General features: G+C 33.1%; 1 protein-coding gene and 1 long non-coding RNA gene across 4 annotated transcripts in view; both read right to left on the bottom strand.

Annotated features, from left to right (window-relative positions):
* LOC127728443 (integrin alpha-PS1-like) overlaps positions 1 to 27,897 on the bottom strand; it is a 201,285-nt gene that overhangs the window by 124,784 nt on the left and 48,604 nt on the right. For both annotated transcript variants that reach the window (XM_052235802.1, XM_052235803.1), the window contains exons 6-14: positions 27,663 to 27,782; positions 22,755 to 22,971; positions 20,671 to 20,761; positions 19,865 to 20,003; positions 15,733 to 15,827; positions 14,384 to 14,679; positions 13,258 to 13,420; positions 11,132 to 11,296; positions 1,699 to 1,781 (exon numbers count right to left, since the gene is read on the bottom strand). In XM_052235802.1, coding sequence (XP_052091762.1) covers positions 1,699 to 1,781; positions 11,132 to 11,296; positions 13,258 to 13,420; positions 14,384 to 14,679; positions 15,733 to 15,827; positions 19,865 to 20,003; positions 20,671 to 20,761; positions 22,755 to 22,971; positions 27,663 to 27,782 — 1,369 coding nt within the window. The remainder of the gene's footprint in view (positions 1 to 1,698; positions 1,782 to 11,131; positions 11,297 to 13,257; positions 13,421 to 14,383; positions 14,680 to 15,732; positions 15,828 to 19,864; positions 20,004 to 20,670; positions 20,762 to 22,754; positions 22,972 to 27,662; positions 27,783 to 27,897) is intronic.
* LOC127728492 (uncharacterized) lies at positions 3,086 to 4,843 on the bottom strand. Of its 2 annotated transcripts, none has more exons than XR_007994139.1 (2): positions 4,200 to 4,843; positions 3,086 to 4,035 (listed from the first exon to the last, which is right to left on the bottom strand). It is a non-coding gene; the product is annotated as an uncharacterized LOC127728492 (long non-coding RNA). The 2 variants fall into 2 exon arrangements; XR_007994140.1 differs by having other exon boundaries at positions 4,361 to 4,843.

Genomic DNA, 27,897 nt, shown 5'->3' with positions numbered 1-27,897 from the left:
AAATATTTCCTGCTTTTTCTTTCTTTTCAATATATCTTTGGTTTTCAATTCTAGAGTTTATATTTCATCATGATAGATGTATTTTGTCTCATGCCTGGAATTATTATATTTTTATTGTATTTGATCGGCAAACCCGGAATTACCCTTATCCGCCCCCGGAATTAGATCCGGTATTATAATTGTCTTCATTTCCGGTTTATGGCATCCATTGTTTTTCAATGTTGTTTTTGTCAGTCAGATACGATTTACTCGGATTTACACATAACATGTTGGCGATTTTCGGTATAAAGCTAGCGGTTGAACAAAATGAATATTATCAGAAATCACAAAATTTAAAACGTCCTTGATTTACGTTTTGTCGATGAAGTTAAAATTACCGCCAACTGAGACTTCAACTCCGTGTCATATTAGTCACAGCCGTTATACAATATTCCTGCGCTTTGTGCCATTTGGCAACTGTAAACGACTTGTAATTAGAGATTTTCGGCGATGAAATAATTCATGCAATTGTTCTTTGACATCTTGGCCAAAAGCACAGGGGATAATAAACTACATAAGGATTTCTATTGAGCACTACTTCCTATGTGCAACTTCAAAACTTTTGGGTGGTTCGACGATCATTTAAGGTTTTTCTGGTCATATTTTTTGTATTCCAGAATTAAAAGTATGAAAAAAGTGTTCAATTAGTTATAAATAACATAATAGCCAGCCAGATAATAACAATGGCACATATTTCAGCATTTATTGGGTAGAACACAAATCTAGGGTGCTCGCATAAAGCAGCTTAACTGCTTAAAAATTAGGGGGGAAATTCCATTTCCAGTAGGGATGTCAACTTGGTGAAGAATGACTAATCAAGTACTTGCCGCCGAACTCCCCATCACATCACACCCCCCCCCCCCCCCCCCCCCCATTTTTTACAAAGTTTTCTGCCTGGATCTTTTTTTGGGAGTGTTACTTGTCTGGGGCATTGTTCAAAGAAATTTTGCTATACAATACATGTATATTTTATCTGTCCAAAGCCAATAATTCCATTTTTTGGCAGATTTTCAAACTGGACAGACACTTTAATAGAAATCTGACAATAAATGTAGGCATGAGAGCACTTACAATGCAGTTTCCAAAATTAACATTTCCAAGGAACACAACTCCTGGAAAAATAGTTGATTGGACTGATTTTTTTCACTTGTCAAAGACATTACTATGAACCTTTGCTATAAATTTCATAAAAATATGAATAAGAAATGTGGGCTCGAGAGTGCTGACAATGTGATTTCCTAAAATCCTGATTGTTGACCTTTTGTCATTTGATCTATATATTCTTAGCCATTAGTATTTTTTAATGGGGTCATCAACGAGAATTCTAAAGATACTCTACAGATCTTAAAAAAATTGTGTACTGGATTTTTGTAAAATTTTGTATTTTTAGTAACAGTGGTAGCAATATTTCTCCATCAGCTGTCATTCCCTCAGAGAATATCATAAATGCATTTTTTACCCCTTAATGAACTTTCACAGGATTTTTCTTAATTTTTTCATTTTATCTTGTTTTGTTTTTTCCTTTATAAATATTTCATGCATTCTGTGTTACAAATTTCAATTTCTTGTAATATTATGTCATATTTTTCTACTAAAACAATATACTAGAGCATGAAACATCACTTTCATAAAGCATTGAAAGAATAAATATATACTCACAAAGTAAGATTCAATAAATCTGTTGTCAATTGTATGTTACTTTCACAGATGTCATTTGCACCACATTCTCTGGAGAAATTCACCTGTAAATAACCAAAAATATGTATAACTCACAATTAAGAAAACAATATGAAATATATATATATATATATATTGTTGCCTACTCTAAATTTAAGCAGTCAATAGAAAAACATTTTAATTTGTTATTACACTACAAACATTTAGTACGAGTTTTCCATTCATAGAAACTAGAGGCTCTAAAGAGCCTGTGTTGCTCACCTTGGTATATGTAAATAAAATTGAGAATGGAAATGGGGAATGTGTCAAAGAGACAACCCGACCATAGAGCAGACAACAGTGCATATTAAACAAAGGACACAGATGGATTCATGACAAAATTGTGTTTTGGTGATGGTGATGTGTTTGTAGATCTTACTTTACTGAACATTCTTGCTGCTTACAATTATCTCTATCTATAATGAACTTGGCCCAGTAGTTACAGTGGAAAATATTTTGTAAAAATTTACAAAAATTTACAACATTTATGAAAATTGTAAAAAATTGACTATAAAGGGCAAAAACTCCTTAAGGAGTCAATTGACAATTTTGGTCATGTTGACTTATTTGTAGATCTTACTTTGCTGTACATTATTGCTGTTTACAGTTTATCTCTATCTATAATCATATTCAAGATAATAACCAAAAGCTGCAAAATTTTCTTAAAATTACCAATTCAGGGGCAGCAACGCAACAACGTGTTGCCTGATTGGTCTGAAAATGTCAGGGCAGATAGATCTTGACCTAATGAACAATTTTATCCTGTCAGATTTGCTTTTAATGCTTTGGTTTCAGATATATGAGCCAATAAAATGCTCCGCTGGGGCGCAGCTTGATACGACCGCAGAGGTCGAACCCTGATCAGTTGGGGCAAGTATGGACACAACATTCAAGCTTGATACAGCACTGAATTTGGATTGTAATTAAATATTTGACACAGCATAGGTTTCTGACACAGAATGAAAGTGGTCTAAGAACTTAAAAATTTTCAATTTACCTATTCATACATGTGATGGACTGTGAAACTCAGATCAGGAGATTGGGAAATTTTGGTCAGGAGATTAGGACTCAGATCAGGAGGTTTTTAATCGACATTAATTTTGTTGTAAATGTAACCGTGTGCTGTAAAAATGGTCTTTTAAAGTGTGTTTTCTTCAACTTTCCAACCAATTTATTATGTTTATAGTACCCTTGTACTTATAAAGTTTCTCCATCTTTATATTCTACATGTTCAATCTAACATTGTTTTTTTCCAGTATGTTCTTTAAATTTTTTACTTCATATTCTATAAAACAATCATTGCAACCAGAACATTTGTTTAGCTGTCTGCAAATAGTTTTTATTTTTTTTTTTTTCTCTTGCAAATAGTTTTTATTTGAAAACTCAGAAATTCATTCTATCTGTAAAGTTAGGGTCATAGTTATTATATAAATTTCAATTTAAGCCTTAAAAGGAAGTATAGAATCCTCAAATAATTTTCAAATTATTATTTTTTTATTTGTCCTAAGACATTTAAAATCATTTAATAACCATCCTTTTATGATTATTTGTTCAATTTATATTTTATTTATATTCTTTTAAAAATTTTCATTATTAAAAGGAAAGTAACTTAAAACAGGATAAATCAAGGGAAGTAACCCAATAAATACACAGTTTTTGTTACACAACGGCAGTTAGCCTGAGGTAAAAATCGTTGCTTACCAGTATGTTTGACACCCAAGCTGACAAGTGAAGCCATATAATTATGCATGTTAATTGATTTACAGGTAAAATATAACTTCAGGTAATGTCAGTTACACCAGATGCCTGAGATGTTATGTTGGGCAGAAATTTTTCATTCATGAAAAATTTCATACACGGGATTTTTTCAACGGGAGGGGGGGAGGAGACCCCTGAAAACGGGATTATTGTACTCCCGTCGGGAGGTTCACATGTATGCCTATTCAAACCATATCATTATTATTTGCTTTTATATATAAATCAGAAATAACCAATTTAAAATGGAAAATGTTAAAGAAAAAAAAGGAAAAAAAAAATCCCCCCCCCCAATTTTTTGAACCCCCTTATGATTCATCGCCCCCAAACTCAATCCCAGCTTTCCCTTTGTGGTATGGTACCTTGCAGTACAATTTCAGAGAGATTCATACACTTGAACACAAGTTATTGTCTGGAAACTAGAAAAATGCTTGTTTTTTTGGCCCCTTTTTGGCCCCAAATTCCTAAACGTTTAGGGCAATTACCCCCAAACTCAATTCCAGCTTTCCCTTTGTGATATGGAACCTTGCAGTACAATTTCATAAAGATCCATACACTTACACACAAGTTATTGTCCTGAAACTAGAAAAATGCATGTTTTTTTTATGCCCTTTTATGGCCCCTAATTACTAAAATTTTGAGGGAAAACCCCATAAATCAATCCCAGCCTTCCCTTTGTGATATGGAACCTTGTAGTACAATTTCATAAAGATCCATACACTTACAAACAAGTTATTGTCATGAAACTAGAAAAATGCTTGTTTTTTGCCCCTTTTTGGCCCCTAATTCCTAATATTTGGTGGAAATTACCCCAAAAATCAATCCCAGTATTCCCTTTGTGATATGGAACCTTGTAGTACAATTTCATAAAGATCCATACACTTACAAACAAGTTATTGTCATGAAACTAGAAAAATGCTTGTTTTTTGCCCCTTTTTGGCCCCTAATTCCTAAAATTTGGAGACAATTACCCCCAAAATCAATCCCAGCATTCCCTTTGTGATATGGAACCTTGTGGTACAATGTCAGAGAGATCCATACACTTACACACAAGTTATGTCTGGAAGTTACAAAAATGCTTATTTTTGGCCCCTTTTGGCCCCTAATTCCTTAACTGTTAGTACCATAACCCCCAAAATCAATCCCCACCTTCCTTTTGTGGTATTGAACCTTATGGTAAAATTTCAATGAGATCCATTCACTTAAACTAAAGTTAGAGTGCGAAAACTAATGTGTATTCGGACGACGACGCCGGACGACAACGACGACGACGACGACGCCAACGTCATACCAATATACGACCACAAAAATTTTTTTGCGGTCGTATAAAAACTGCATTTTACTCTATGTACTCTTTTTTAGCCATGTCGGCCATATTGGTTTGTGGGCGGGGTCATCGGACACATTTTTTAAACTAGATACCCTAATGATGATTGTGGACAAGTTTGGTTAAATTTGTCTTGGTAGTTTCAGAGGAGAAGATTTTTGTAAAAGATTACAAAAATTTACGAAAAATGGTTAAAAATTGACTATAAAGGGCAATAACTCCTTAAGGGGTCAACTGACCATTTTGGTCAAGTTGACTTAATTGTAGATCTTACTTTGTTGAACATTATTGCTGTTTACAGTTTATCTCTATCTATAATAATATTCAAGATAATAACCATAAACTGCAAAATTTCCTTAAAATTACCAATTCAGGGGCAGCAACCCAACAACGAGTTGCCTGATTGGTCTGAAAATTTCAGGGCAGATAGATCTTGACCTGATAAACAATTTTACCCCGTGTCAGATTTGCTCTAAATGCTTTGGTTTCAGAGATATGAGCCAAAAACTGCATTTTACCCTATGTACTATTTTTTAGCCATGTCGGCCATCTTGGTTCGCGGGCGGGGTCATCGGACACATGTTTTAAACTAAATACCCTAATGATGATTGTGGACAAGTTTGGTTAAATTTGTCATAGTAGTTTCAGAGGAGAAGATTTTTGTTAAAGATAACAAAAATTTACGAAAAATGGTTAAAAATTGACTATAAAGGGCAATAACTCCTTAAGGGGTCAACTGACCATTTTGGTCAAGTTGACTTAATTGTAGATCTTACTTTGCTGAACATTATTGCTGTTTACAGTTTATCTCTATCTATTATAATATTCAAGATAATAACCAAAAACGGCAAAATTTCCTTAAAATTACCAATTCAGGGGCAGCAACCCAACAATGGGTTGTCAGATTCATCTGAAAATTTCAGGGCAGATAGATCTTGACCTGATAAACAATTTTACCCTTTATCAGATTTGCTCTTAATGCTTTGGTTTCAGAGATATAAGCCAAAATCTACATTTTACCCCTATGTTCTATTTTTAGCCATGGCAGCCATCTTGGTTGGTTGGCCGGGTCACCGGACACATTTTTTAAACTAGATACCCCAATGATGATTGTGGCCAAGTTTGGTCTTAATTTGGCCAAGTAGTTTCAGAGGAGAAGATTTTTGTAAAAGTTAACGACGACTGACGACGACGATGACGGACGACGGACGCCAAGTGATGAGAAAAGCTCACTTGGCCCTTTGGGCCAGGTGAGCTAATAATAAATTTCACATTGATTGACCAAGACTTGCTTAAAAGTTAAATAGACTATCACATTTTCAAGGCTTCCATCAATTTCTTCAATTATTCTCCCATTTCAAGGTTCAGCCTAGAATCCCATGGATGGAGAAATTTGTAAAACATGTGTCAAATTAACCATGAATTATAGATTCCACCACTGCAACAAGTGTGTTGTAACATTTCTCCACTCAAGACAGTTTAATTCAAATATCTACAGTGCGAGGCTTGCAGAGCTTTTTAGATAATTAAAATTTAACTGTTGAAAGTGGAGAAATATCATAATATATGAGTTATAGTGGTGGAATCTGTTTCTCTAATGATTTGTATCCTTCCTTATCAAAGATTTGCAGAAAGTGGTGTTCTTTATATGTGACATCATCAGGCATGGTGGCCTTTTTTCATGACATCACAATAGGAAATTCAGAAGAAAATAAGAATAAAATGCTCCGCAGGGCGCAGCTTGATACGACCGCAGAGGTCGAACCCTGAACAGTTGGGGGAAGTATGGACACAACATTCAAGCTTGATACAGCTTTGGATTTGGATTGTGATTAAATATTTGACACAGCATAGGTTTCTAACACAGATTGAATGTGGTCTAAGAACTTAAAAATTTTAAATTGGACATTCACCTATTATGGTCCAATATCCAAAATCTAAATACATGGTTAGATTCAGCATATCAAAGAACCCCAAGAATTCAATTTTTGATGAAATCAAACAAAGTTTAATTTTGGACCCTTTTGACCTCAATGTGGACAAAGTTGATAACGGGGCCCAAAAATCAAAAATCTAAATACATGGTTAGATTCAGCATATCAAAGAACCCCATATATTCAATTTTTGTTGAAATCAAACAAAGTTTAATTTTGGACCCCGATTTGGACCAACTTGAAAACTGGGCCCATAATCAAAAATCTAAATACATGTTTAGATTCAGCATATCAAAGAACCCTAAGAATTCAATTTTGTTAAAATCAAACTAAGTTTAATTTTGGACCCTTTGGACCTTAATGTAGACCAATTTGAAAACGGAACCAAAAATTAAGAATCTAAATACACGGTTAGATTCGGCATATCAAAGAACCCCAATAATTCAATTTTTGATGAAATCAAACAAAGTTTAATTTTGGACCCTTTTGACCTCAATGTGGACAAAGTTGATAACGGGGCCCAAAAATCAAAAATCTAAATACATGGTTAGATTCAGCATATCAAAGAACCCCATATATTCAATTTTTGTTGAAATCAAACAAAGTTTAATTTTGGACCCCGATTTGGACCAACTTGAAAACTGGGCCCATAATCAAAAATCTAAATACATGTTTAGATTCAGCACATCAAAGAACCCTAAGAATTCAATTTCTGTTAAAATCAAACTAAGTTTAATTTTGGACCCTTTGGACCTTAATGTAGACCAATTTGAAAACGGAACCAAAAATTAAGAATCTAAATACACGGTTAGATTCGGCATATCAAAGAACCCCAATAATTCAATTTTTGATGAAATCAAACAAAGTTTAATTTTGGACCCTTTGGACCTCAATGTGGACCAATTTAAAAACAGGGCCCAAAATCCAAAAACTAAATACACGGTTAGATTCAGCATATTAAAGAACCCCATGAAATCAAGAATAAAACCCCATTGAAATTGGTCAAGAAATAAGCAATTTATAGGAAGTATCTTCTTTTGCACAATCCTGTGCTATTAAATATTTCTTGCTATTGCGCAATACTGTACAATTGACAATTTCTTGCTATTGCACAATATTGTGCTATTGGATATTTCTTGCTATTGCGCAATACTGTGCAATTGAAGATTTCTTGCTATTGCGCAATACTGTGCAATTGAAGATTTCTTGCTATTGTGCAATACTGTGCAATTGAAAATTTCTTGCTATTGCACAATACTTATTATATAATAATTTACACATCCTGTTTGGTGTGTATCTCCTACCATATCATTATTATTTGATTTTAAATATAAATCAGAAATAACCAACTTAAAATGGAAAATTTTAAAAGAAACAAAAAGGAAAAAAAGAAAAAAAAGGAAAAAAAAATAAATCCCCCCCCAAAATTTTTTGAACCCCCATTATGATTCATCACCCCCAAACTCAATCCCAGCCTTCCCTTTGTGGTATGGTACCTTGCAGTACAATTTCAGAGAGATCCATACACTTGAACACAAGTTATTGTCTGGAAACTAGAAAAAAATGTGTTTTTTGGCCCCTTTTTGGCCCCAAATTCCTAAACGTTTAGGGCAATTACCCCCAAACTCAAACCCAGCTTTCCCTTTGTGATATGGAACCTTGTAGTACAATTTCAGAAAGATCCATACACTTACACACAAGTTATTGTCATGAAACTAGAAAAATGCTTGTTTTTTGCCCCTTTTTTGGCCCTAATTCCTAAAATTTGGAGGCAATTACCCCCAAAATCAATCCCAGCATTCCTTTAGTGATATGGAACCTTGTGGTACAATGTCAGAGAGATCCATACACTAACACACAAGTTATGTCTGGAAGTTACAAAAATGCTTATTTTTGGCCCCTTTTTGGCCCCTAATTCCTTTACTGTTATTACCATAACCCCCAAAATCAATCCCAACCTTCCTTTTGTGGTATTGAACCTTGTGGTAAAATTTCATAAAGATCCATTCACTTAAACTAAAGTTAGAGTGCGAAAACCAATGTGTCTTCGGACGACGCCGGACGACGACGACAACGACTACGACGACGACAACGACGACGCCAACGTCATACCAATATACGACCACAAAAATTTTTTTGCGGTCGTATAAAAATTGATGTCATAATTAAATTTAGACCAATCAATTGCCTAGAACAGTTATTTCACTAGTGAGGAAAAACAATTTTTTCACAATCAATTGGGAAATGTGAAAAAAGTGAAAAAATTAGAAAGTTATTTTCCTAATATTTCTGTGATGACAACAAACAAAGGTATAATGTATACCATATCATTAAAATTCTTTTGAATAATCTAAAATAGCATAACTATGTCTTTTATCATTTTATACATGATTTTCCATTCTCAGCATTGTGCAAACAAACATAAAATGTTAATACAGAGATATCATATGTCTCACCTTTTTGAAATTTTGATAATGCAAATGTTGAAATTAAAATAACAATATTTTAACATGTAAGTTATGCAAATATTCAAAGTCTGAAGGTACATGGCAAAACAACCTCCATGGAAATGAGATGTGCCAATGCTAATACAACTGCATACCAAATACCATTGATTTATCATAAGTTGTTATCTTTAAACAAATCTAAACACAAACATTAACTTGTAAACTATGTAAAAGTTTCAAAGTAAATGAACCATGATGAGGGGGTGGGGCTATATAATCTCCATGGAGATGAGACTTGCAAATGCCAATACCAAATATCATTGACTTAATATTAGCGGTTCTTCTTAACCTGATCTAATCACAAACAACCGTATAGCGGGTTATTTTAGCGGGTGTAAAATTTCTCGATTTATGGGCAACAAGGTATACGAAAAATTTGGGCGGTTTTTATTTTGGCGGATTCTTAAATCCCAAATAAATATTTAGGCGGAATCTGAAATGTTTGCAGTTAAAAAGTTGTAAAAATTGACAAACACGTGTCTATTGTTATGGTAAAATGATTGTTTTACAGGCATGACGTCTTATTTATTGATCAAATTTTGATACAGTTAATCAATAGAATACCGGTACTAAGATATTTCTCACAGGTGTAAAAACTTCTTGTATATGTGACGGTTGAAGTGTACAAAACTCCTTGTAAATGATGCGGTTGATTAGTTACAAAATTGACCTTAGATGTACTCATTAGGTTATAAAGTTATTAAGAGTGACTTGCAACTCTTATACATGTATAATTTGACACTAATTAAAAAGGGTAAATACCTGACAGAGTACATTAAATTCGACACTAATTAACTAATTAACACTTGACATGCAGCGATTTCATAAACTACATGTGAATAATGCCCTTTGGCATTTGCGTTGTTTAAACTATTATACACAGTTATTGACCCGTCGACAGGAAAAATATAGAACGTTTCAAAACGCTTTAGCTATTAGAAAGTATCGAATGTATGCATAAATTTTCGCGATTTTTATTCACCCGCCAAAATAAGTGAAAATAAACACCCCGCGAAAATTACCCGCTATACGGTAATACATGAAAACTAAACAAAAGTTTAAAAGTCAATAGACCATGACTGAGGGGGCGGGACCAAATATTGTCCATGGAAATGAGATGTGCCAATGCTTATACAACTGCATACCAATTAACATTAGCCTACCACTAATGGTTCCCCTTGAACTGACCTAATCACAAACTAATACATGTAAACTAAGCAAAAGTTTCAAAGTCAATAGACCATGACTGAGGGGGCGGAGCCAAATAATCTCCATGGAAATGAGACATGCCAATGCTTATACAACTGCATACCAAATATCATTGACCTACCACTAGTGGTTCCCCATAAACTGACCTAATCACAAACTAATATATGTAAACTAAGTGAAAGTTTCAAAGTCAATAGACCATGACTGAGGGGGCAGGGCCAAATAATCTCCATGGAAATAAGATGTGTCAATGTTATACAATTGCATACCAAACATCATTGACCTACCACTAGTGGTTCACCATAAACTAGACCTAATTACAAACTAATACATTGTTGATGCCGCCACTGCCCACGACAACAGCATACCTATGTCTCGCTTTTTGACTCCGTCAAGGCGAGACAAAAATCAGCATAAATGTAGATTATGTCATAACTCAAGTGATTTTGTTGCTTAAATATTTTCTAACATAAATGTAGTGCACATTTCATGTTCTCTTTTTATCTAAGCTCTCTTATTGAGATAACTGACAAACTTCAGATATAAACATAGCATGATGCATGATATACAATATATTCACAGCTAGTGGTTGAAATGAAATTGTGTCTCTTGTTTATACAAAAATATGACATATATCTATATACCTTAGTCACAAGAGTTGTTGACTCATCCATCCCTGTCACAAGTACAGGATACTTATTGATATCAGGTACTCCATTGGAACATTGACTAGGATCAGGGTATGGAATATCTGCCAAATTGTATGTCACTGTAAATGATATTGGTGTCAATTTATCATTGAAACTATCCTAAAAAGAAATAGAACAGGTTCACTTAAATAAAGACATGAGTATGAAGTTTGTCTTTTCATTGTCAAAAACTTTGTAAAAGATCTAATAATTCTTGTTACAGCTACAGTAACTCTACATTGATAAAACATTTTCCAAACTAAAAAGCAATACTGGCCTAATAGCTTGTAACAAAAAAGGAATTCAATATCGACAGATTAAACAAGAGTGCACATGCTAAAATGTCTCGCCTTCTTTACTGACCATTGATTTTATGTTGAAAGTCCTAAATATAAAGCTTTACTACAAGTATCACATAAACTTTAACATGATGCAAGAAAATGAGGTCAAGGTCAGGTAAACCAAGCCAGAAATACATGTACACCTTACAATCATTCCATACACCGAATATAGTTTATAGAATAGTTTAGAATATAGAAATACAAGAAACAGACCAAACAATGAAAACTTTATATTGACCAATGAACCATGAAAATAAGCTAAAGGTCAGATGAACCCTGCCAGACAGACCTATACACTTTACAATCATGCCATGCATCAAATATAGTTGACCTACTGCATATAGTATCTAAGTAACAAACTTAACCAAGAAAACTTAATGTTGACCAATGAACCATGAAAATAAGATCAAGGTCAGATGATACATGCCAGACAGACATATAAACCTTAAAATCATTCCTTACACCAAATATAGTTGACCAATTGCTCATAGTTCTAAGAAAAACAGACCAAAACACAGAAACTTAACACTGAGCAATGAACTGTGAAAATGAGGTCAAGATCAAATAAAACCTGCCAGACTGCCATTTACATCATACAATATTTCCATACACCAAATATAGTTGACCTAATGTATACAGTATTAGAAAAAAAGACCAAAACACAAATATCTTAACTTTAATCACTGAACCATGAAAATGAGGTCAAGGTCTGAGGACAACTGACAGTTGGACATGTACACCTTACAATCATTCCATACATCAAATATAGTTGACCTATTGCATTCAGTATTAGAAAAACAGAACAAAACACGAACTTAACTTTAACCACTGAACCATGAAAATGAGGTCAAGGTCAACTGCCAGTTGGACGTGTTCACCTTACAATCATTCCATAAACCAAATATAATAGAGCTATTGCTTATAGTATCTGAGATATGGACTTGACCACGAAAACTTAACCTTGTTCACTGATCAATGAAATGAGGTCCGACAGGAATGAGGACCTTGCAAGGTACGCACATTCCAAATATAGTTAGCCTATTACTCATAATAAGAGAGAAATTAACATTACAAAAAATCTTAACTTTTTTTCAAGTAGTCACTGAACCATGAAAATGAGGTCAAGGACAATGAACATATGACAGACAGAAACTTCATAACATAAGGCATCCATATACAAAGTATGAAGCATCCAGGTCTTCTATCTTCTGAAATATTAAGCTTTTAAGATGTTAGTGAACGCCGCCGTTGCCGTCGGATCACTATCCCTATGTCCTGCTTTGTCGCAAGCTCGACAAAAACAATCCTGGATTGTTTAATATAAACTAAATTCTTAAGTGTATTCAAAATTGAAACACCTTTTATGTATGTATGTATTGCTAAAGGTTTCATTCCCCTTTATCATAATATAAACTGCTGGAAATTCAAAAGGTTCATTTCGTAGTAATTTTTTCGTTATAATTACTACTCTTCTAATCTTTACAAACTTCCATCATTTAAGGAATGACTGTAATATTTTTTCTGTCAATGAAGAAATAACATAAAAAATGTGGTGCACACTGAATAACCCACGTAGCAGGTTATTTAAAAGTGAGCGCCACATTTTTTAGTTATTTCGAATAGACAGAAAAAAAAGACATGTTACATCCAAAATTAAATTATATACATATAATAGAAAGTCCATACTTGAAATGCTCTGTTGCAACACCCTCTGAAGCTGCTCTGTATAATAAAACTTACAATTAATTTAACTTTCTCTGTAGTACACACTTCCACCTTTTGTTCATTTAAATCGGTTATACTCTTTTTTATTGTTCCACCTGGATTCACAAATAATGCTCGCTTTTTACTCACACCCTTCTCAACCTCAATTGTGTAAAGTATGGACTGAGGAGTATTAAAACTGAAAAGATAAAATAAAAAATTTGACAAGTTTGCTTGTTGGTTGTGAATTAATAAATGTCACATGATATGAATAAAGGATAATGCTGGGTATTCAGCAATGAGACAGCTACCAAAAACAAATGTCACATGATATGAATACAGGAGATGCTGGGTATTCAACAATGAGACAGCTACCAAAAACAAAAGTTACAAAAAGAAATATAGAGCCAAAACTTGTGATACAAATTGATCTGCCATAAACACTAAATTCTCCAAATAATAAAAAAATTGTTTAATTTTTAACAGAATAACAGATGCAGACATAAAATTTAAACATTGCCTGTTCCTGTTTCATATATTCTTTATACACCTGAAATATATTCTCTGTCACCCTCTTTATGTACAAATTTATATATATAAATAGAAAAAAATTAATTTTCACACAAAATGTTTAGTGGTTAATCACTCAGAACAGTTTCCAATGGCAACCAATATTCATTTATATAACTGATCTTTCTATTCTTATACAATAGTAAGGTGGTACCTAACACTACAGGGAGATAACTCTGTAAAAATCAATTAAACGTTTTAATCACGTTGTATTGTTAAGGAAATATTAAGCTTCTCAGTGATCAAAATTAGTGTTTGTCAAACTGCTATATAACCAGTGAAATTTTTCTGATAAAGTGGTTGGTTCAAATTATTTGAAATTTTTATATTTTTGTCAAAGGGTCAAAGTAAACATTTTGTCAAAATTTTAGGAAAATTAAACGAGCCAAATTAATATTAGTCAAGGTGTTGGGTACCACCTTAAGATACTCAAAACCATCCTTCATGGAAGATTTAACTCCAGCAATTATACATTTCAACATTTGTTTGTTATTAGAGTACAAATAATGACTTGAAATTGTCTGCTCTATGTTTGCTGGACACACTGCCCTTGGTACCTCTCTAAATAAATGTATTTTGGAATGATACATACCTGTTAAGTGGTTTGGCAGTAAATGACATACAGAGTTGCAGGTTTATGCAGTATTTCTTCATGTCGTTATTAGGAATAATGCAATCTGGAGGCTGACTCAGGTTAAATTTGTTAGGAAAGACTTTTAGTTTGGCTGACAGATGTACAATTGGTCTGGTTCGTAACAGATAGGTTGTATCACTCTGGTATGATCCAACTGCTACATCATCATAACCATTCCCATCTAAATCCATCTGACCACTAATTGCATGTCCAAATGTCATGATGGTTGGATCAATCTCTTTTCCAGATATTCTCTAGAATGATATCATGATGTATTATTTATCTAATGTTATAAAACATATCAAATTCACAATTTAAGTCATCCAAAGGGGTGTTTATAGTTTTCACCTTTAAGGGCGTACGATACAGTTTAGATCCTGTAATGAAATTTTGATGAAAATTTGCATACAGGCTATTTTTTACCTGATTAAATCAAATATGTAATAAAAAATATACCATCACGTGCTACTTTTTGAGTAAATTGAGGTTGAAATTTCAGATATTTCCTCAAAATTCAGATTTGTGGACGTATTTTTCCTTTCGACAGAAATACATAACTTTTTTGTTTTAAAAGATAAACACAAGCTGTTTTTTGTTAAATTATTTGTGATTTCTGTTTTACACAAATTTTCTATAAATTTGTACATTTTATTTCTACAAATAACTCATATTTATCAAATGTTCATGAATGTAGAAAAAAATGTCATTTTTTGCTGTATATTTATCATTTAAAAAAAAAATTCACTATTGACTTTTTCATGAAAATTGGTACACATAATCTTCATACATAATCAAACCAAATGTCATTTTAAAAAAGAGGGGTCCATGAACTCGTTTTCAAGTTAAATCAGTTTGAATGATAAAAATCAGTCAAAAACTGTATCTTTTCCCGATAAGTCACTGTTTGACGTCGCGAAAATAACAATTTACGTTAGTAACGTCATTACCTCTCCTGCAACTGTATCGTATGCCCTTAATAGAAGACTTGTTCCTGCATTGTGAGGAATCACAGTTTATGGCCAAACCAAGTAAACATTTGTCTATATTCCATTTATAGAAAAATTTAATAACACTTACTGTTACCTTGATGATTTTTTTTTTAATAATCAAGAATTCTCTAATTACTTGATGGAAACTTAGCCAAGAAAACTTACTTTAAATAAATCTAATATAAACAGCCATAATTGTCCTAGATTTGGATATTTCAGTTTCACATGTGAATCTCTGATAAAAGATTTATGACAAAAGAGATAATTTTTTGTTCCCCATTGATATTTTATATTTTGGACAGTGATGTTCAAACTTACTTGTGCATACTTCTTTACAATACCATCTGCTGATCCATGGAATAAGTAGATTGCTCCTTTTCCATTTTCTTCATATGGTGCACCAACAACCAAATCTGATAACCAAAAATAGACATATACATAAGGAAGAATTAGTAAAGATTGGCAATATCTGTTGTCATAGAACATTACAGGGCACTTAGTTCACACTTGGTTGGGTAATATCTGTTGTCATAGAACATTACAGAGCACTTAGTTCACACTTGGTTGGGTTCTTGTTGCTCAGAGCACTTAGTTCACACTTGATTGGGTTCTTGTTTCTCACAGCACTTAGTTCACACTTGGTTGGGTTCTTGTTTCTCAGAGCACTTAGTTCACACTTGGTTGGGTTCTTGTTGCTCAGAGCACTTAGTTCACACTTGGTTGGGTTCTTGTTTCTCAGAGCACTTAGTTCACACTTGGTTGGGTTCTTGTTGCTCAGAGCACTTAATTCACACTTGGTTGGGTTCTTGTTTCTCAGTGCACTTAGTTCACACTTGGTTGGGTTCTTGTTGCTCAATCTTTTTAATCAAAGTTTTCTATTCCCTCAGTATTTTATACTCCCAAAAATGCATCTGTACACTAAGTTCTAACGGTCACTTAGTATTTGAGTACTGAACTCTTAAATGAGAAAATATGGATCAATGAAGGTTATAGTCAGGGATCACCCTAACAGGCAAAGTGAGCCCCAGGATTCTCGACTTAACACTTTAGAAGCTTCAAGCTGGTGGACTATCAGTCCCAGAGGGTATCACCAGCTCAGTAGTCAGTACTTTGGTACTGACATGATTTATAACAAACCTTTCTAAAATTGTCCGTTTATAAATTTTGAAATTATTTAGAAACTAAGGTTTCAACTCCCTCAGACAAAGTTGAACTTAGATGGATTTGGCTATTTTTTAGGTCCTTTTTGGTCGTATAGTTCTTCAACTGTTTCGGTTCTTATACATCCTTGGCTTTCAAATATTTAGTATTGAGTGCTCCTGATGAATTTAAATCCAGAAAAGCTCTTTCGATCGCATGAAATTTATAATGTGTTGTATTCATTTTTTTCAAGGAAAACTTTATGTCGCCTTTGACTTGAAGAAAAATTCCCCAATGTTGCCTCATACTTTAAACAAAATTTTCAATCCCAATACACGATTCCGATATCAGACAAAATAAATATGCTACTCCAAAATTCTTCTATTGTCCAAAATCTTTTACTCCAAAATTAAAATAGCCAAGCAGGGTGTGAATTATGGAGTCCTATAAGCCAAAAATAGAGAAAAACTTGATTTTGTAATGTTTGTTTAAGTTCAGCCAGGTTTGATATTGAAATTGTAGAGGAGGTCCTTATCCATTCTCAAAACTCTAATACTTTACCTAATAAATATTGATATGCAGTTTTAATTTAAAAATCCAATATCTACTGATATCAAAATTATATGCTTCATTACAAATTTTTCATTTCTTTTCATAGCATAATAAAATGCTCCGCAGGGCGCAGCTTGATACGACCGCAGAGGTCAAACCCTGAACAGTTGGGGGAAGTATGGACACAACATTCAAGCTTGATACAGCTTTGGATTTGGATTGTGATTAAATATTTGACACAGCATAGGTTTCTAACACAGATTGAATGTGGTCTAAGAACTTAAAAATTTTAAATTGGACATTCACCTATTATGGTCCAATATCCAAAATCTAAATACATGGTTAGATTCAGCATATCAAAGAACCCCAAGAATTCAATTTTTGATGAAATCAAACAAAGTTTAATTTTGGACCCTTTTGACCTCAATGTGGACAAAGTTGATAACGGGGCCCAAAAATCAAAAATCTAAATACATGGTTAGATTCAGCATATCAAAGAACCCCATATATTCAATTTTTGTTGAAATCAAACAAAGTTTAATTTTGGACCCCGATTTGGACCAACTTGAAAACTGGGCCCATAATCAAAAATCTAAATACATGTTTAGATTCAGCATATCAAAGAACCCTAAGAATTCAATTTTTGTTAAAATCAAACTAAGTTTAATTTTGGACCCTTTGGACCTTAATGTAGACCAATTTGAAAACGGAACCAAAAATTAAGAATCTAAATACACGGTTAGATTCGGCATATCAAAGAACCCCAATAATTCAATTTTTGATGAAATCAAACAAAGTTTAATTTTGGACCCTTTTGACCTCAATGTGGACAAAGTTGATAACGGGGCCCAAAAATCAAAAATCTAAATACATGGTTAGATTCAGCATATCAAAGAACCCCATATATTCAATTTTTGTTGAAATCAAACAAAGTTTAATTTTGGACCCCGATTTGGACCAACTTGAAAACTGGGCCCATAATCAAAAATCTAAATACATGTTTAGATTCAGCATATCAAAGAACCCTAAGAATTCAATTTTTGTTAAAATCAAACTAAGTTTAATTTTGGACCCTTTGGACCTTAATGTAGACCAATTTGAAAACGGAACCAAAATTTAAGAATCTAAATACACAGTTAGATTCGGCATATCAAAGAACCCCAATAATTCAATTTTTGATGAAATCAAACAAAGTTTAATTTTGGACCCTTTGGACCTCAATGTGGACCAATTTAAAAACGGGGCCCAAAATCCAAAAACTAAATACACGGTTAGATTCAGCATATTAAAGAACCCCATGAAATCAAGAATAAAACCCCATTGAAATTGGTCAAGAAATAAGCAATTTATAGGAACTATCTTCTTTTTGCACAATCCTGTGCTATTAAATATTTCTTGCTATTGCGCAATACTGTACAATTGACAATTTCTTGCTATTGCGCAATATTGTGCTATTGGATATTTCTTGCTATTGCGCAATACTGTGCAATTGAAGATTTCTTGCTATTGCGCAATACTGTGCAATTGAAGATTTCTTGCTATTGTGCAATACTGTGCAATTGAAAATTTCTTGCTATTGCACAATACTTATTATATAATAATTTACACATCCTGTTTGGTGTGTATCTCCTACCATATCATTATTATTTGATTTTAAATATAAATCAGAAATAACCAACTTAAAATGGAAAATTTTAAAAGAAACAAAAAAGGAAAAAAAGGAAAAAAGGGAAAAAAAATAAATCCCCCCCAAAATTTTTTGAACCCCCATTATGATTCATCACCCCCAAACTCAATCCCAGCCTTCCCTTTGTGGTATGGTACCTTGCAGTACAATTTCAGAGAGATCCATACACTTGAACACAAGTTATTGTCTGGAAACTAGAAAAAAATGTGTTTTTTGGCCCCTTTTTGGCCCCAAATTCCTAAACGTTTAGGGCAATTACCCCCAAACTCAAACCCAGCTTTCCCTTTGTGATATGGAACCTTGTAGTACAATTTCAGAAAGATCCATACACTTACACACAAGTTATTGTCATGAAACTAGAAAAATGCTTGTTTTTTGCCCCTTTTTTGGCCCCTAATTCCTAAAATTTGGAGGCAATTACCCCCAAAATCAATCCCAGCATTCCTTTAGTGATATGGAACCTTGTGGTACAATGTCAGAGAGATCCATACACTAACACACAAGTTATGTCTGGAAGTTACAAAAATGCTTATTTTTGGCCCCTTTTTGGCCCCTAATTCCTTTACTGTTATTACCATAACCCCCAAAATCAATCCCAACCTTCCTTTTGTGGTATTGAACCTTGTGGTAAAATTTCATAAAGATCCATTCACTTAAACTAAAGTTAGAGTGCGAAAACCAATGTGTCTTCGGACGACGCCGGACGACGACGACGACGCCGGACGATGACGACGCCAACGTCATACCAATATACGACCACAAAAATTTTTTTGCGGTCGTATAAAAACATAACATAAACTTGAATCCACTTGTATATAATGCTATGAACAAAGTGTAGTAGTCAGCTGGGAACCAGTATAACGATGTATTAACTACAAAAAGTAATTGGTTAATTGTACAGATTTGGTGTTTCATACTGCTGCATGTGTTGTGTCTTACCTAAAGGTCCTTCAAACATTTATGTTATAAATAAGTTAAGGAGGTGAACATAATAAAATTGAATAAATATAGGTAATTGTGACCAACTTTTTTTTCTGTTTCCCCAAGTTCTTTTTTATTCTTATCCATTACCTTGATATCCATCTAAATTAATATCTCCAGCAGGTGCTAGAGAGAAACCAAAACGAGATTCTGTACATGTTGTCATAGCACATTCTTCTTCCGATTCTTTCTGATTGGTAATCTTTATAGGTTTACTACCACCAGTTATCTGAATTAAAATTAAGTATATATCCATTTTTACAGACCATTTTGAAAAGTAACATTTATAGACAAGGCTTTCCAATGCAAGATAATATGTCCAGACACATGTAAGTTACAATTGTTGCTCAGTCTTTAGTTTTCTATGTTGAGTTTTGAGTACAGTTGTTTAAATTTGACCTTTAGTAGAGAAGGTTGCACATGTGTTCAGCATGTGGTCAGTATGGTCATTCCTTTAAAAAAAAAGAATGTCAACTTTGAAAGTGAAACAAGGGAGACACTTAGAATAACCATTTGGTTGAATGATCCAGACCACCAAAAGTCTTTTTTATACAGGTAAAACGATGATATAACATGAAATCAAACAGACCTAGATAAGAATCTTTATTCTGATAGCACATGCATGTTTGTTTGTTTATGTTTATATCAGGTTATATGACCCTTGGCAGTCTTCAGAGGTCCTCTTGATGGATAAGATGGCATTTGGTCTTAATTTCGCAAAAATGCTGATGCATTATGACATGCATTGTTAATTGTTTCTTTTGGACTTTTTGTAATTTGAATATATGTTTTAGTATGTTAGAAATCAAATATGAGAATTTGGGTCAAAGCAGTGAACATGAATTTGACAACTAACACCCCTTTAGAGCTTATGTCTATGTCAGAAAATATCTTACTCCTCCAGCTTTTCCCATGTAAACATAAATGGCACCACCAGCTCTTGATTTTTCGTAATGTAATGGACTTCCTACAATCAGGTCATCATAACTGAAAAAAACAATACCAAAAATTTAAAAAAAATGGTTATTTCTACCATTGCATGTATGAATAGTAATATCAACCCTTTAAACCTGTCAAAACAAGTTAAACTCTGAGCTATTGCTTACTCATGATATGCCTTCTGTAAGTTCATGAGTGATTGATGTAATAACATATCAAATGGTATAGCATCCTCACATGAAGATTGAGTCCTAATTCAGAAAGTCTTCATTTGTAGTTTCTGAGAAAAAAAATGCTACAAGGTCGTTATGTGAAAGAACACAAAAGTATTTGGTAAAAAGTTTAGCATGCTCACATGAAGCTTAAAGAACTTTGCTATCCAAGGACATATATATACATCTTTGTAACCTGTGCTTTCAGACAATAGTTATACACCTTAGTGAAATCTCCCTCATGACTTTAATTATACTCATTAGTGTAATCTAACTGCCTAGGTCGTCATATTCATACACCTTTGACACTGGTCTACCAAGATTGTATATTTTTAATACACCCAAGTGAAATCTGTATTGAAAGAACATATAGAAACACCTTAGTGAATTCTGCCTTTTACTGCCATACTTATATTCTTTAATGACTTGGCCTTGAAAGATTGCATTTTAAATAAAATGTTCTGCGAGGCGCAGCTTGATACAAATGCAGAGGTCGGACCTGAACAGTTTGGGCAAGTATGGACACCACATTCAAACTTGATACAGCTCTGAATTCGGATTGTGATTAAATATTTGACACATCATAGGTTTCTGACACATAATATATAGAACCCCACAAATTTTAATTTTTGATGAAATCAAACAAAGTTTAATTTTAACCCTTTGAACCACAATGTAGACCAATTTGATAACAGACCCCAAAATCAAAAATCTAAATACACGGTTAGATTCAGCATATGAAAGAACCCCCATGTATTTATTTTTTGTTGAAATCAAACAAAGTTTAATTTTAGACCCCAATTTGAACCAACTTGAAAACTGGACCAAAAATCAAAAATCTTACTACATGTTTATATTCAGCATATCAAAGAACCCCTTGAATTCAATTTTTGTTAAAATCAAACAAAGTTTAATTTTGGATCCTTTGGACTTTAATATCAACCAATTTGAAAACGGTCCCAAAATCAAAAATCTAAATACACATTTAGATTCAGCATATCAAAGAACCCGAAGTTTAATTTAGACCCTTTGGACCTAAATGTGGACCAATTTGAAGACAGGCCCCAAAATTAAATATTTTAGATACATGGTAAGATTCGGCATATCAAAGAACACCAATAATTCAATTTCTGATGAAATCAAACAAAGTTTAATTTTGGACCCTTTAGACCTTAATATGGATCAATTCAAAAACAGGACCCAAAATCCAAATTCTAAATACACGGTTAGATTCAGCATATTAAAGAACCCCAAGAATTCAAGACTTATAATTAAACCCAATTGAAATTGGACAAAAAATAATCAATTTATACAAAGTATTACAAAAGTATTGTTTTAGGCCCCTTTTTCCTAAACTTTCAGGTCATAACCCCCAAAATCAATCACAACCTTCCTTTGTGGTATGGAACCTTGTGGTATAATTTCATAGCGTCTAAAAAAACAAAATGACTTTTCGGACGACCAATGTCTTTTGAGAACTAATTTTTTGGCCCCTTATTCTTAAACAGCTAAGACAATAACCCCCAAAATCAATCCCAACTTTCCAATTGTGGTATGGAACCTTGTGCTACAACTTCATAGAGATCAATACACTTATACTCAAGTTATTGTCTGGAAACCAAAATGTCTTCGGACGACAAACGTCTTCGAACAATGACGCAGACATCGCCAAAACATAATAAGAACGCAAAAATTTTGCTGTCGTATATAAACCCCTAAATGAATTCTGAAATTTCCATACCAAGGCGACATTTATACACCTATTTGAACTTTACCTTATACATACTAGCAGTAACTAAAACAATTGTATAATATTAAACCTTTCTTACCTATCATTATTTAAATCCACAGTAGCTAATTCAAAACCAAACAGAGAGAACTGCTCATCACCTTTAATAATCTGATTGTCTCGATACTTCAAATAACCTCCAGTCTCTTGATAAAACAATACTACCTGACCAGTGCCATTTGCATGCGGAGATCCACCCACATACATCATGTCCTTTGTGTTAGTTGAGTAATAGTGGCCTGATGTCACAGAGTAACCTGAAAAAACAAAAAATCTTTTGGGTTATTCGAGTAAAGGTGGAATCAAGCCTTTTGTGTTATTAGAGTAAAGGTGGCCTGACATCACGGAGTAACCTGAAAATATAAAACATCTTTTGGGCTTCTTGAGTTCAAATCAGTATTGAAATCTGTTCTTCTATCAAAAATCATTTTAGACATATTTAACTTACGGTCTGTCCAAGTTGCCTCCAAAATTTATTATTTCATTAAAAATAAACATTAAATATGAGACTGTCTTTTAGCTACAAAATTATATGTATAACTCAAACCAAGCGCAACTATACAAAATTGAAGCATTTTTTGAGTTTTGGCAATTTTTCTTGAAAACTACAAAATATGCATTCTGAGATTATGAAATTCGTAAGGGGTTCTGCGGACCCCCCATGTGTCTCGCCTGCGATTGCTGCTGTCAGTGTAAAAGTGTAATGTTGACTTAAAAAGGGAGTCCATTCATCAGTAAAATACAGAATTAAAAAAAAATTCGTTCTTTTTCTTTAGATGCTATTTCTTGGTCTTGAAGATGAGCTTCTGTCCAAGTTTCATAACAATCCATGAAGGTTTACAAATTTATTATGTAAAAAAAATTTAATCCCAGACTGACAAAGTAAATGTTAACTGTAAAAAATGATGTCCATCTATCAGAAAAATACTAAAACTGAAAAAAATATATTTTCAAAGGTTTGCTTCAGACATTATCTTTTAATCATTAAAAAGCTACTGCCAAAGTTTCATAAAACTCTATGCAGGTTTGACAAAGTAATTGATGTGTAACAAACTTTAACCCCAGACTGTATCTACTTGTTAACTGTAAATAAACTAAGTCCATTTATCAGTAAAATCAGAAAAAAAGAAAATAAATATTTCCAAAATTTTGCCTTGGATACTGTATTTTGGTCATAAACAAGCTTCTGTCCCAATTTCATAAAATTCCATGTAGGTTTCACAAAGTTATTGATGTCCAAAAAAATTTAACCACAGACTGAACCTAAATGCTGACGCCGCTGCCGCCTGAATGTAAAATGGCTATGTCTCGCTTTTGCTAAAATAAATCTTGCAGGCTCCACAATAATATTATGTTTGAAAATTATTATTACAGCTTTGAGAGTACTCGCAGTTACTGAAAGCTAGTTCAATGCTCATAGCAACTAATAAAAAAATCATTTGTCTAAGACTAGAACAGAAATTTTCATGAAAACAGCTTTCTGATGATTGTGGGACACCACTTTTTAATAAAATGCTTCGCTGGGGCGCAGCTTGATACGACCGCAGAGGTCGAACCCTGAACAGTTGGGGCAAGTATGGACACAACATTCAAGCTTGATACAGCTCTGAATTTGGATTGTTATTAAATATTTGACACAGCATAGGTTTCTGACACAGAAAGAATGTGGTCTAAGAACTTGAATTTTTTTAATTTACCTATTATGGTCCAATGTCCAAAATCAAAATACATGGTTAGATTCAGCATATCAAAGAACACCATATATTCAATTTTTGTTAAAATCAAACAAAGTTTAATTTTGGACCCCAACTTGGACAAACTTGAAAACTGGGCCCATAATCAAAAATCTAAACACATGTTTAGATTCAGCATATCAAAGAACCCCAAGAATTCAATTTTTGCTAAAATCAAACTAAGTTTAATTTTGGACCCTTTGGACCTTAATGTAGACCAATTTGATAGCGGGGCCAACAAATAAAAATTCTAAATTCATGGTTAGATTCAGCATATCAAAGAACCCCATATATTCAATTTTTGTTGAAATAAAAAAAAGTTTAATTTTGGACCCCAACTTGGACCAACTTGAAAACTGGGCCCATAATCAAAAATCTAAATACATGTTTAGATTCAGCATATCAAAGTACCCCAAGAATTCAATTTTTGTTAAAATCAAACTAAGTTTAATTTTGGACCCTTTGGACCTCAATGAAGACCAATTTAAAAAACGGGACCCAAATTAAAAATCTAAAAACACGGTTAGATTTGGCATATCAAAGAACCCCAATAATTCAATTTTCGATGAAATCAAACAAAGTTTAATTTTGGACCCTTTTGACCTCAATATGAACCAATTTGATAGCGGGGCCTACAAATAAAAAATCTAAATACATGGTTAGATTCCGCATATCAAAGAACATCATATATTCAATTTTTGTTGAAATCATACAAAGTTTAATTTTGGACCCCAATTTGGACCAACTTGAAAACTGGGCCCATAATCAAAAATCTAAATACATGTTTAGATTCAGCATATCAAAGAACCCCATATATTCAATTTTTGTTGAAATCAAACAAAGTTTAAATACTGGACCCTATCTTGGACCAACTTGAAAACTGGGCCCATAATCAAAAATCTAAACACATGTTTAGATTTAGCAAATCAAAGAACCCCAAGAATTCAATTTTTGTTAAAATCAAACTAAGTTTAATTTTGGACCCTTTGGACCTCAATGTAGACCAATTTAAAAAACAGGACCCAAAATTAAGAACCTAAATACACGGTTAGATTTGGAATATCAAAGAACCCCAATAATTCAATTTTAGATGAAATCAAACAAAGTTTAATTTTGGACCCTTTTGACCTCAATATGAACCAATTAGATAACGGGGTCCACAAATAAAAAATCTAAATACATGGTTAGATTCAGCATATCAAAGAACCCCATATATTCAATTTTTGTTGAAATCAAACAAAGTTTAATTTTGGACCCCAATTTGGACCAACTTGAAAACTGGGCCAAAAATCAAAAATCTAAATACATGTTTAGATTCAGCATATCAAAGAACCTCATATATTCAATTTTTGCTAAAATCAAACAAAGTTTAATTTTGGACCCTTTGGACATTAATGTAGACCAATTTGAAAACTGGACCCAAAATTAAAAATCTAAATACACTGTTAGATTCGGCATAACAAATAAATAAATGTGATCAAAGATTTTACAAATATTATGCGCCATACTGTGCAATTAAAGATTACTTCTTGAAATTTTTCAATATTTGAAATTTGAAAAAAAATAATATTTGAAGAATAATTCTTTTTAATTTCTGAAATCTGAAATGAGAAAAAATTGGCCCCCCACAATTTCTTTTTATCCCCCCCCCCCCCCCCCTTTTTCCCCCAAAAAAATTCTTTCCCTCAAGATATGGTCATAATCTCAATTCAAATTTCCAATGGAGTTGGCAACCATAATTACCCATTTAAATTTACCATAGTGCTAACTTAATCTATTTTATAATAGAATTAATAAAAATATAGTGTCAAATCTTTCATATGGATTTTTTTGTAAAAAAAAAAGATGAAAACATTTGCAGATATTTTTACTGGTCTTCCTTTATAAATATGCATTTCTTTAAACATAATTTAAAAGCAGAGTAAGGGAAGTAACCAAAACGTTGTATTTGGATTACCTCCCTTACACTGTTTTAGATTATCTTTATTGTTCATTAACCATTACTTTATACATAATTTAAAAGCAGTGTAAGGGAGATAATTTCAATGATGTATTTGATTTATCTCCCTTACACTGCTTTAAATTATGTTTTGTACTAAAGTATTTGTCCATTAACCAGGACAACCTTGTTTTTCCCCCTTTTTTGCCCCTAATTCCTAAACGGTTTGAGCCATAACCCCCCAAATCAAATCCTAACCATCCCTTTGTGGTATGGAAACTTGTAGTATAATTTCAGAGAGATCCATACACCGTTCCACAGTTATTGTCTGGAAACTAGAAAATGCTCATTTTTGGCCTCTTTTTGGCCCCTAATTCCTTAACTGTTGGTACCATAACCCCCAAAATCAATCCCAACCTTCCTTTTGTGGTATTTAACCTTATGGTCAAATTTCAAAAAGATCCATTCACTTAAACTAAAGTTAGAGTGCGAAAACCAATATGTATTCGGACGACGACGACGACGACGACGACGCCAACGTCATACCAATATACGACCACAAAATTTTTTTGCGGTCGTATAAAAATGGCATTTTTCATTTGTGCTTCTATATATACAAAAATTAATTTTTTTCTTGACGCTTTGTAAATGCCTGCTTTACTGGTCATGATTGAATTGAAAGTCTTCAAGATAAAGGTCCTTCTACAGGTGTCACATAAATTCATCATAAATGATCAATTGAAAATTAGGTCAAGATCAGATGAACCCTGGCAGACAAGTAAACTTACAATAATCCTCTACACTAAATATATTTGATTTATTACTTATATTACCTCATTATGAAAACTTTGATGTAGACCATGAACCATGAAAATGACGTAAAGGTCAAATGAACCCTAACAGAGGGACACTTACAATAATTATCTATGGCTAATATAATAGACCCTATTCCTAAGATTATCTCATTATGAAATTCTAATGTGAACATGAACCATGAAAATGATGTCAAGGTCAAATGATCCTTGGCAGATGGACATAATAGTAAAACAAAGGATATTGGGTATTCATCCATGACATAAAATCAGTACATGCATAGCAAAAAGCACACAAAAAGTAAAAGAACAGCGCTTTTATAGCTGTTCTTCATATACATGTACATATAGACAAAACAAAAGCAAAACTATTTCCCCAGAACAGATGTCGGCTGGTTTTAAGGATTGTCAGCATTTAGTGATTTCTACATTTAATTACTTTTAACCCTTAAACAAATCATTACCCATATATGAAGATAAATCTACTGGTGGTGGCTTTCTTTCTGGCTCCTCTCTCCATGGTGAGCTGTAGTAAATAAGGGAGACTCCAAGCTGTCTCTTCACAAGTAATGTAAACACTCCACCTAAAAAATATATGCAATTTAGGACCACTTTATAAACAGGCAGTGATCAAGCAGTCTGGCCACTCTACAGAGGAATTTCCTTAAGTTAGTTTAAGTCACATTTCAAGTCTTAACG

Source organism: Mytilus californianus, unplaced genomic scaffold (assembly GCF_021869535.1).
Source record: "Mytilus californianus isolate M0D057914Y unplaced genomic scaffold, xbMytCali1.0.p SCAF_2, whole genome shotgun sequence".
NCBI lineage: Eukaryota > Metazoa > Mollusca > Bivalvia > Mytilida > Mytilidae > Mytilus > Mytilus californianus.
Note: the sequence above shows the minus strand (reverse complement) of the source record. Positions and strands in the feature narration are given on the sequence as shown.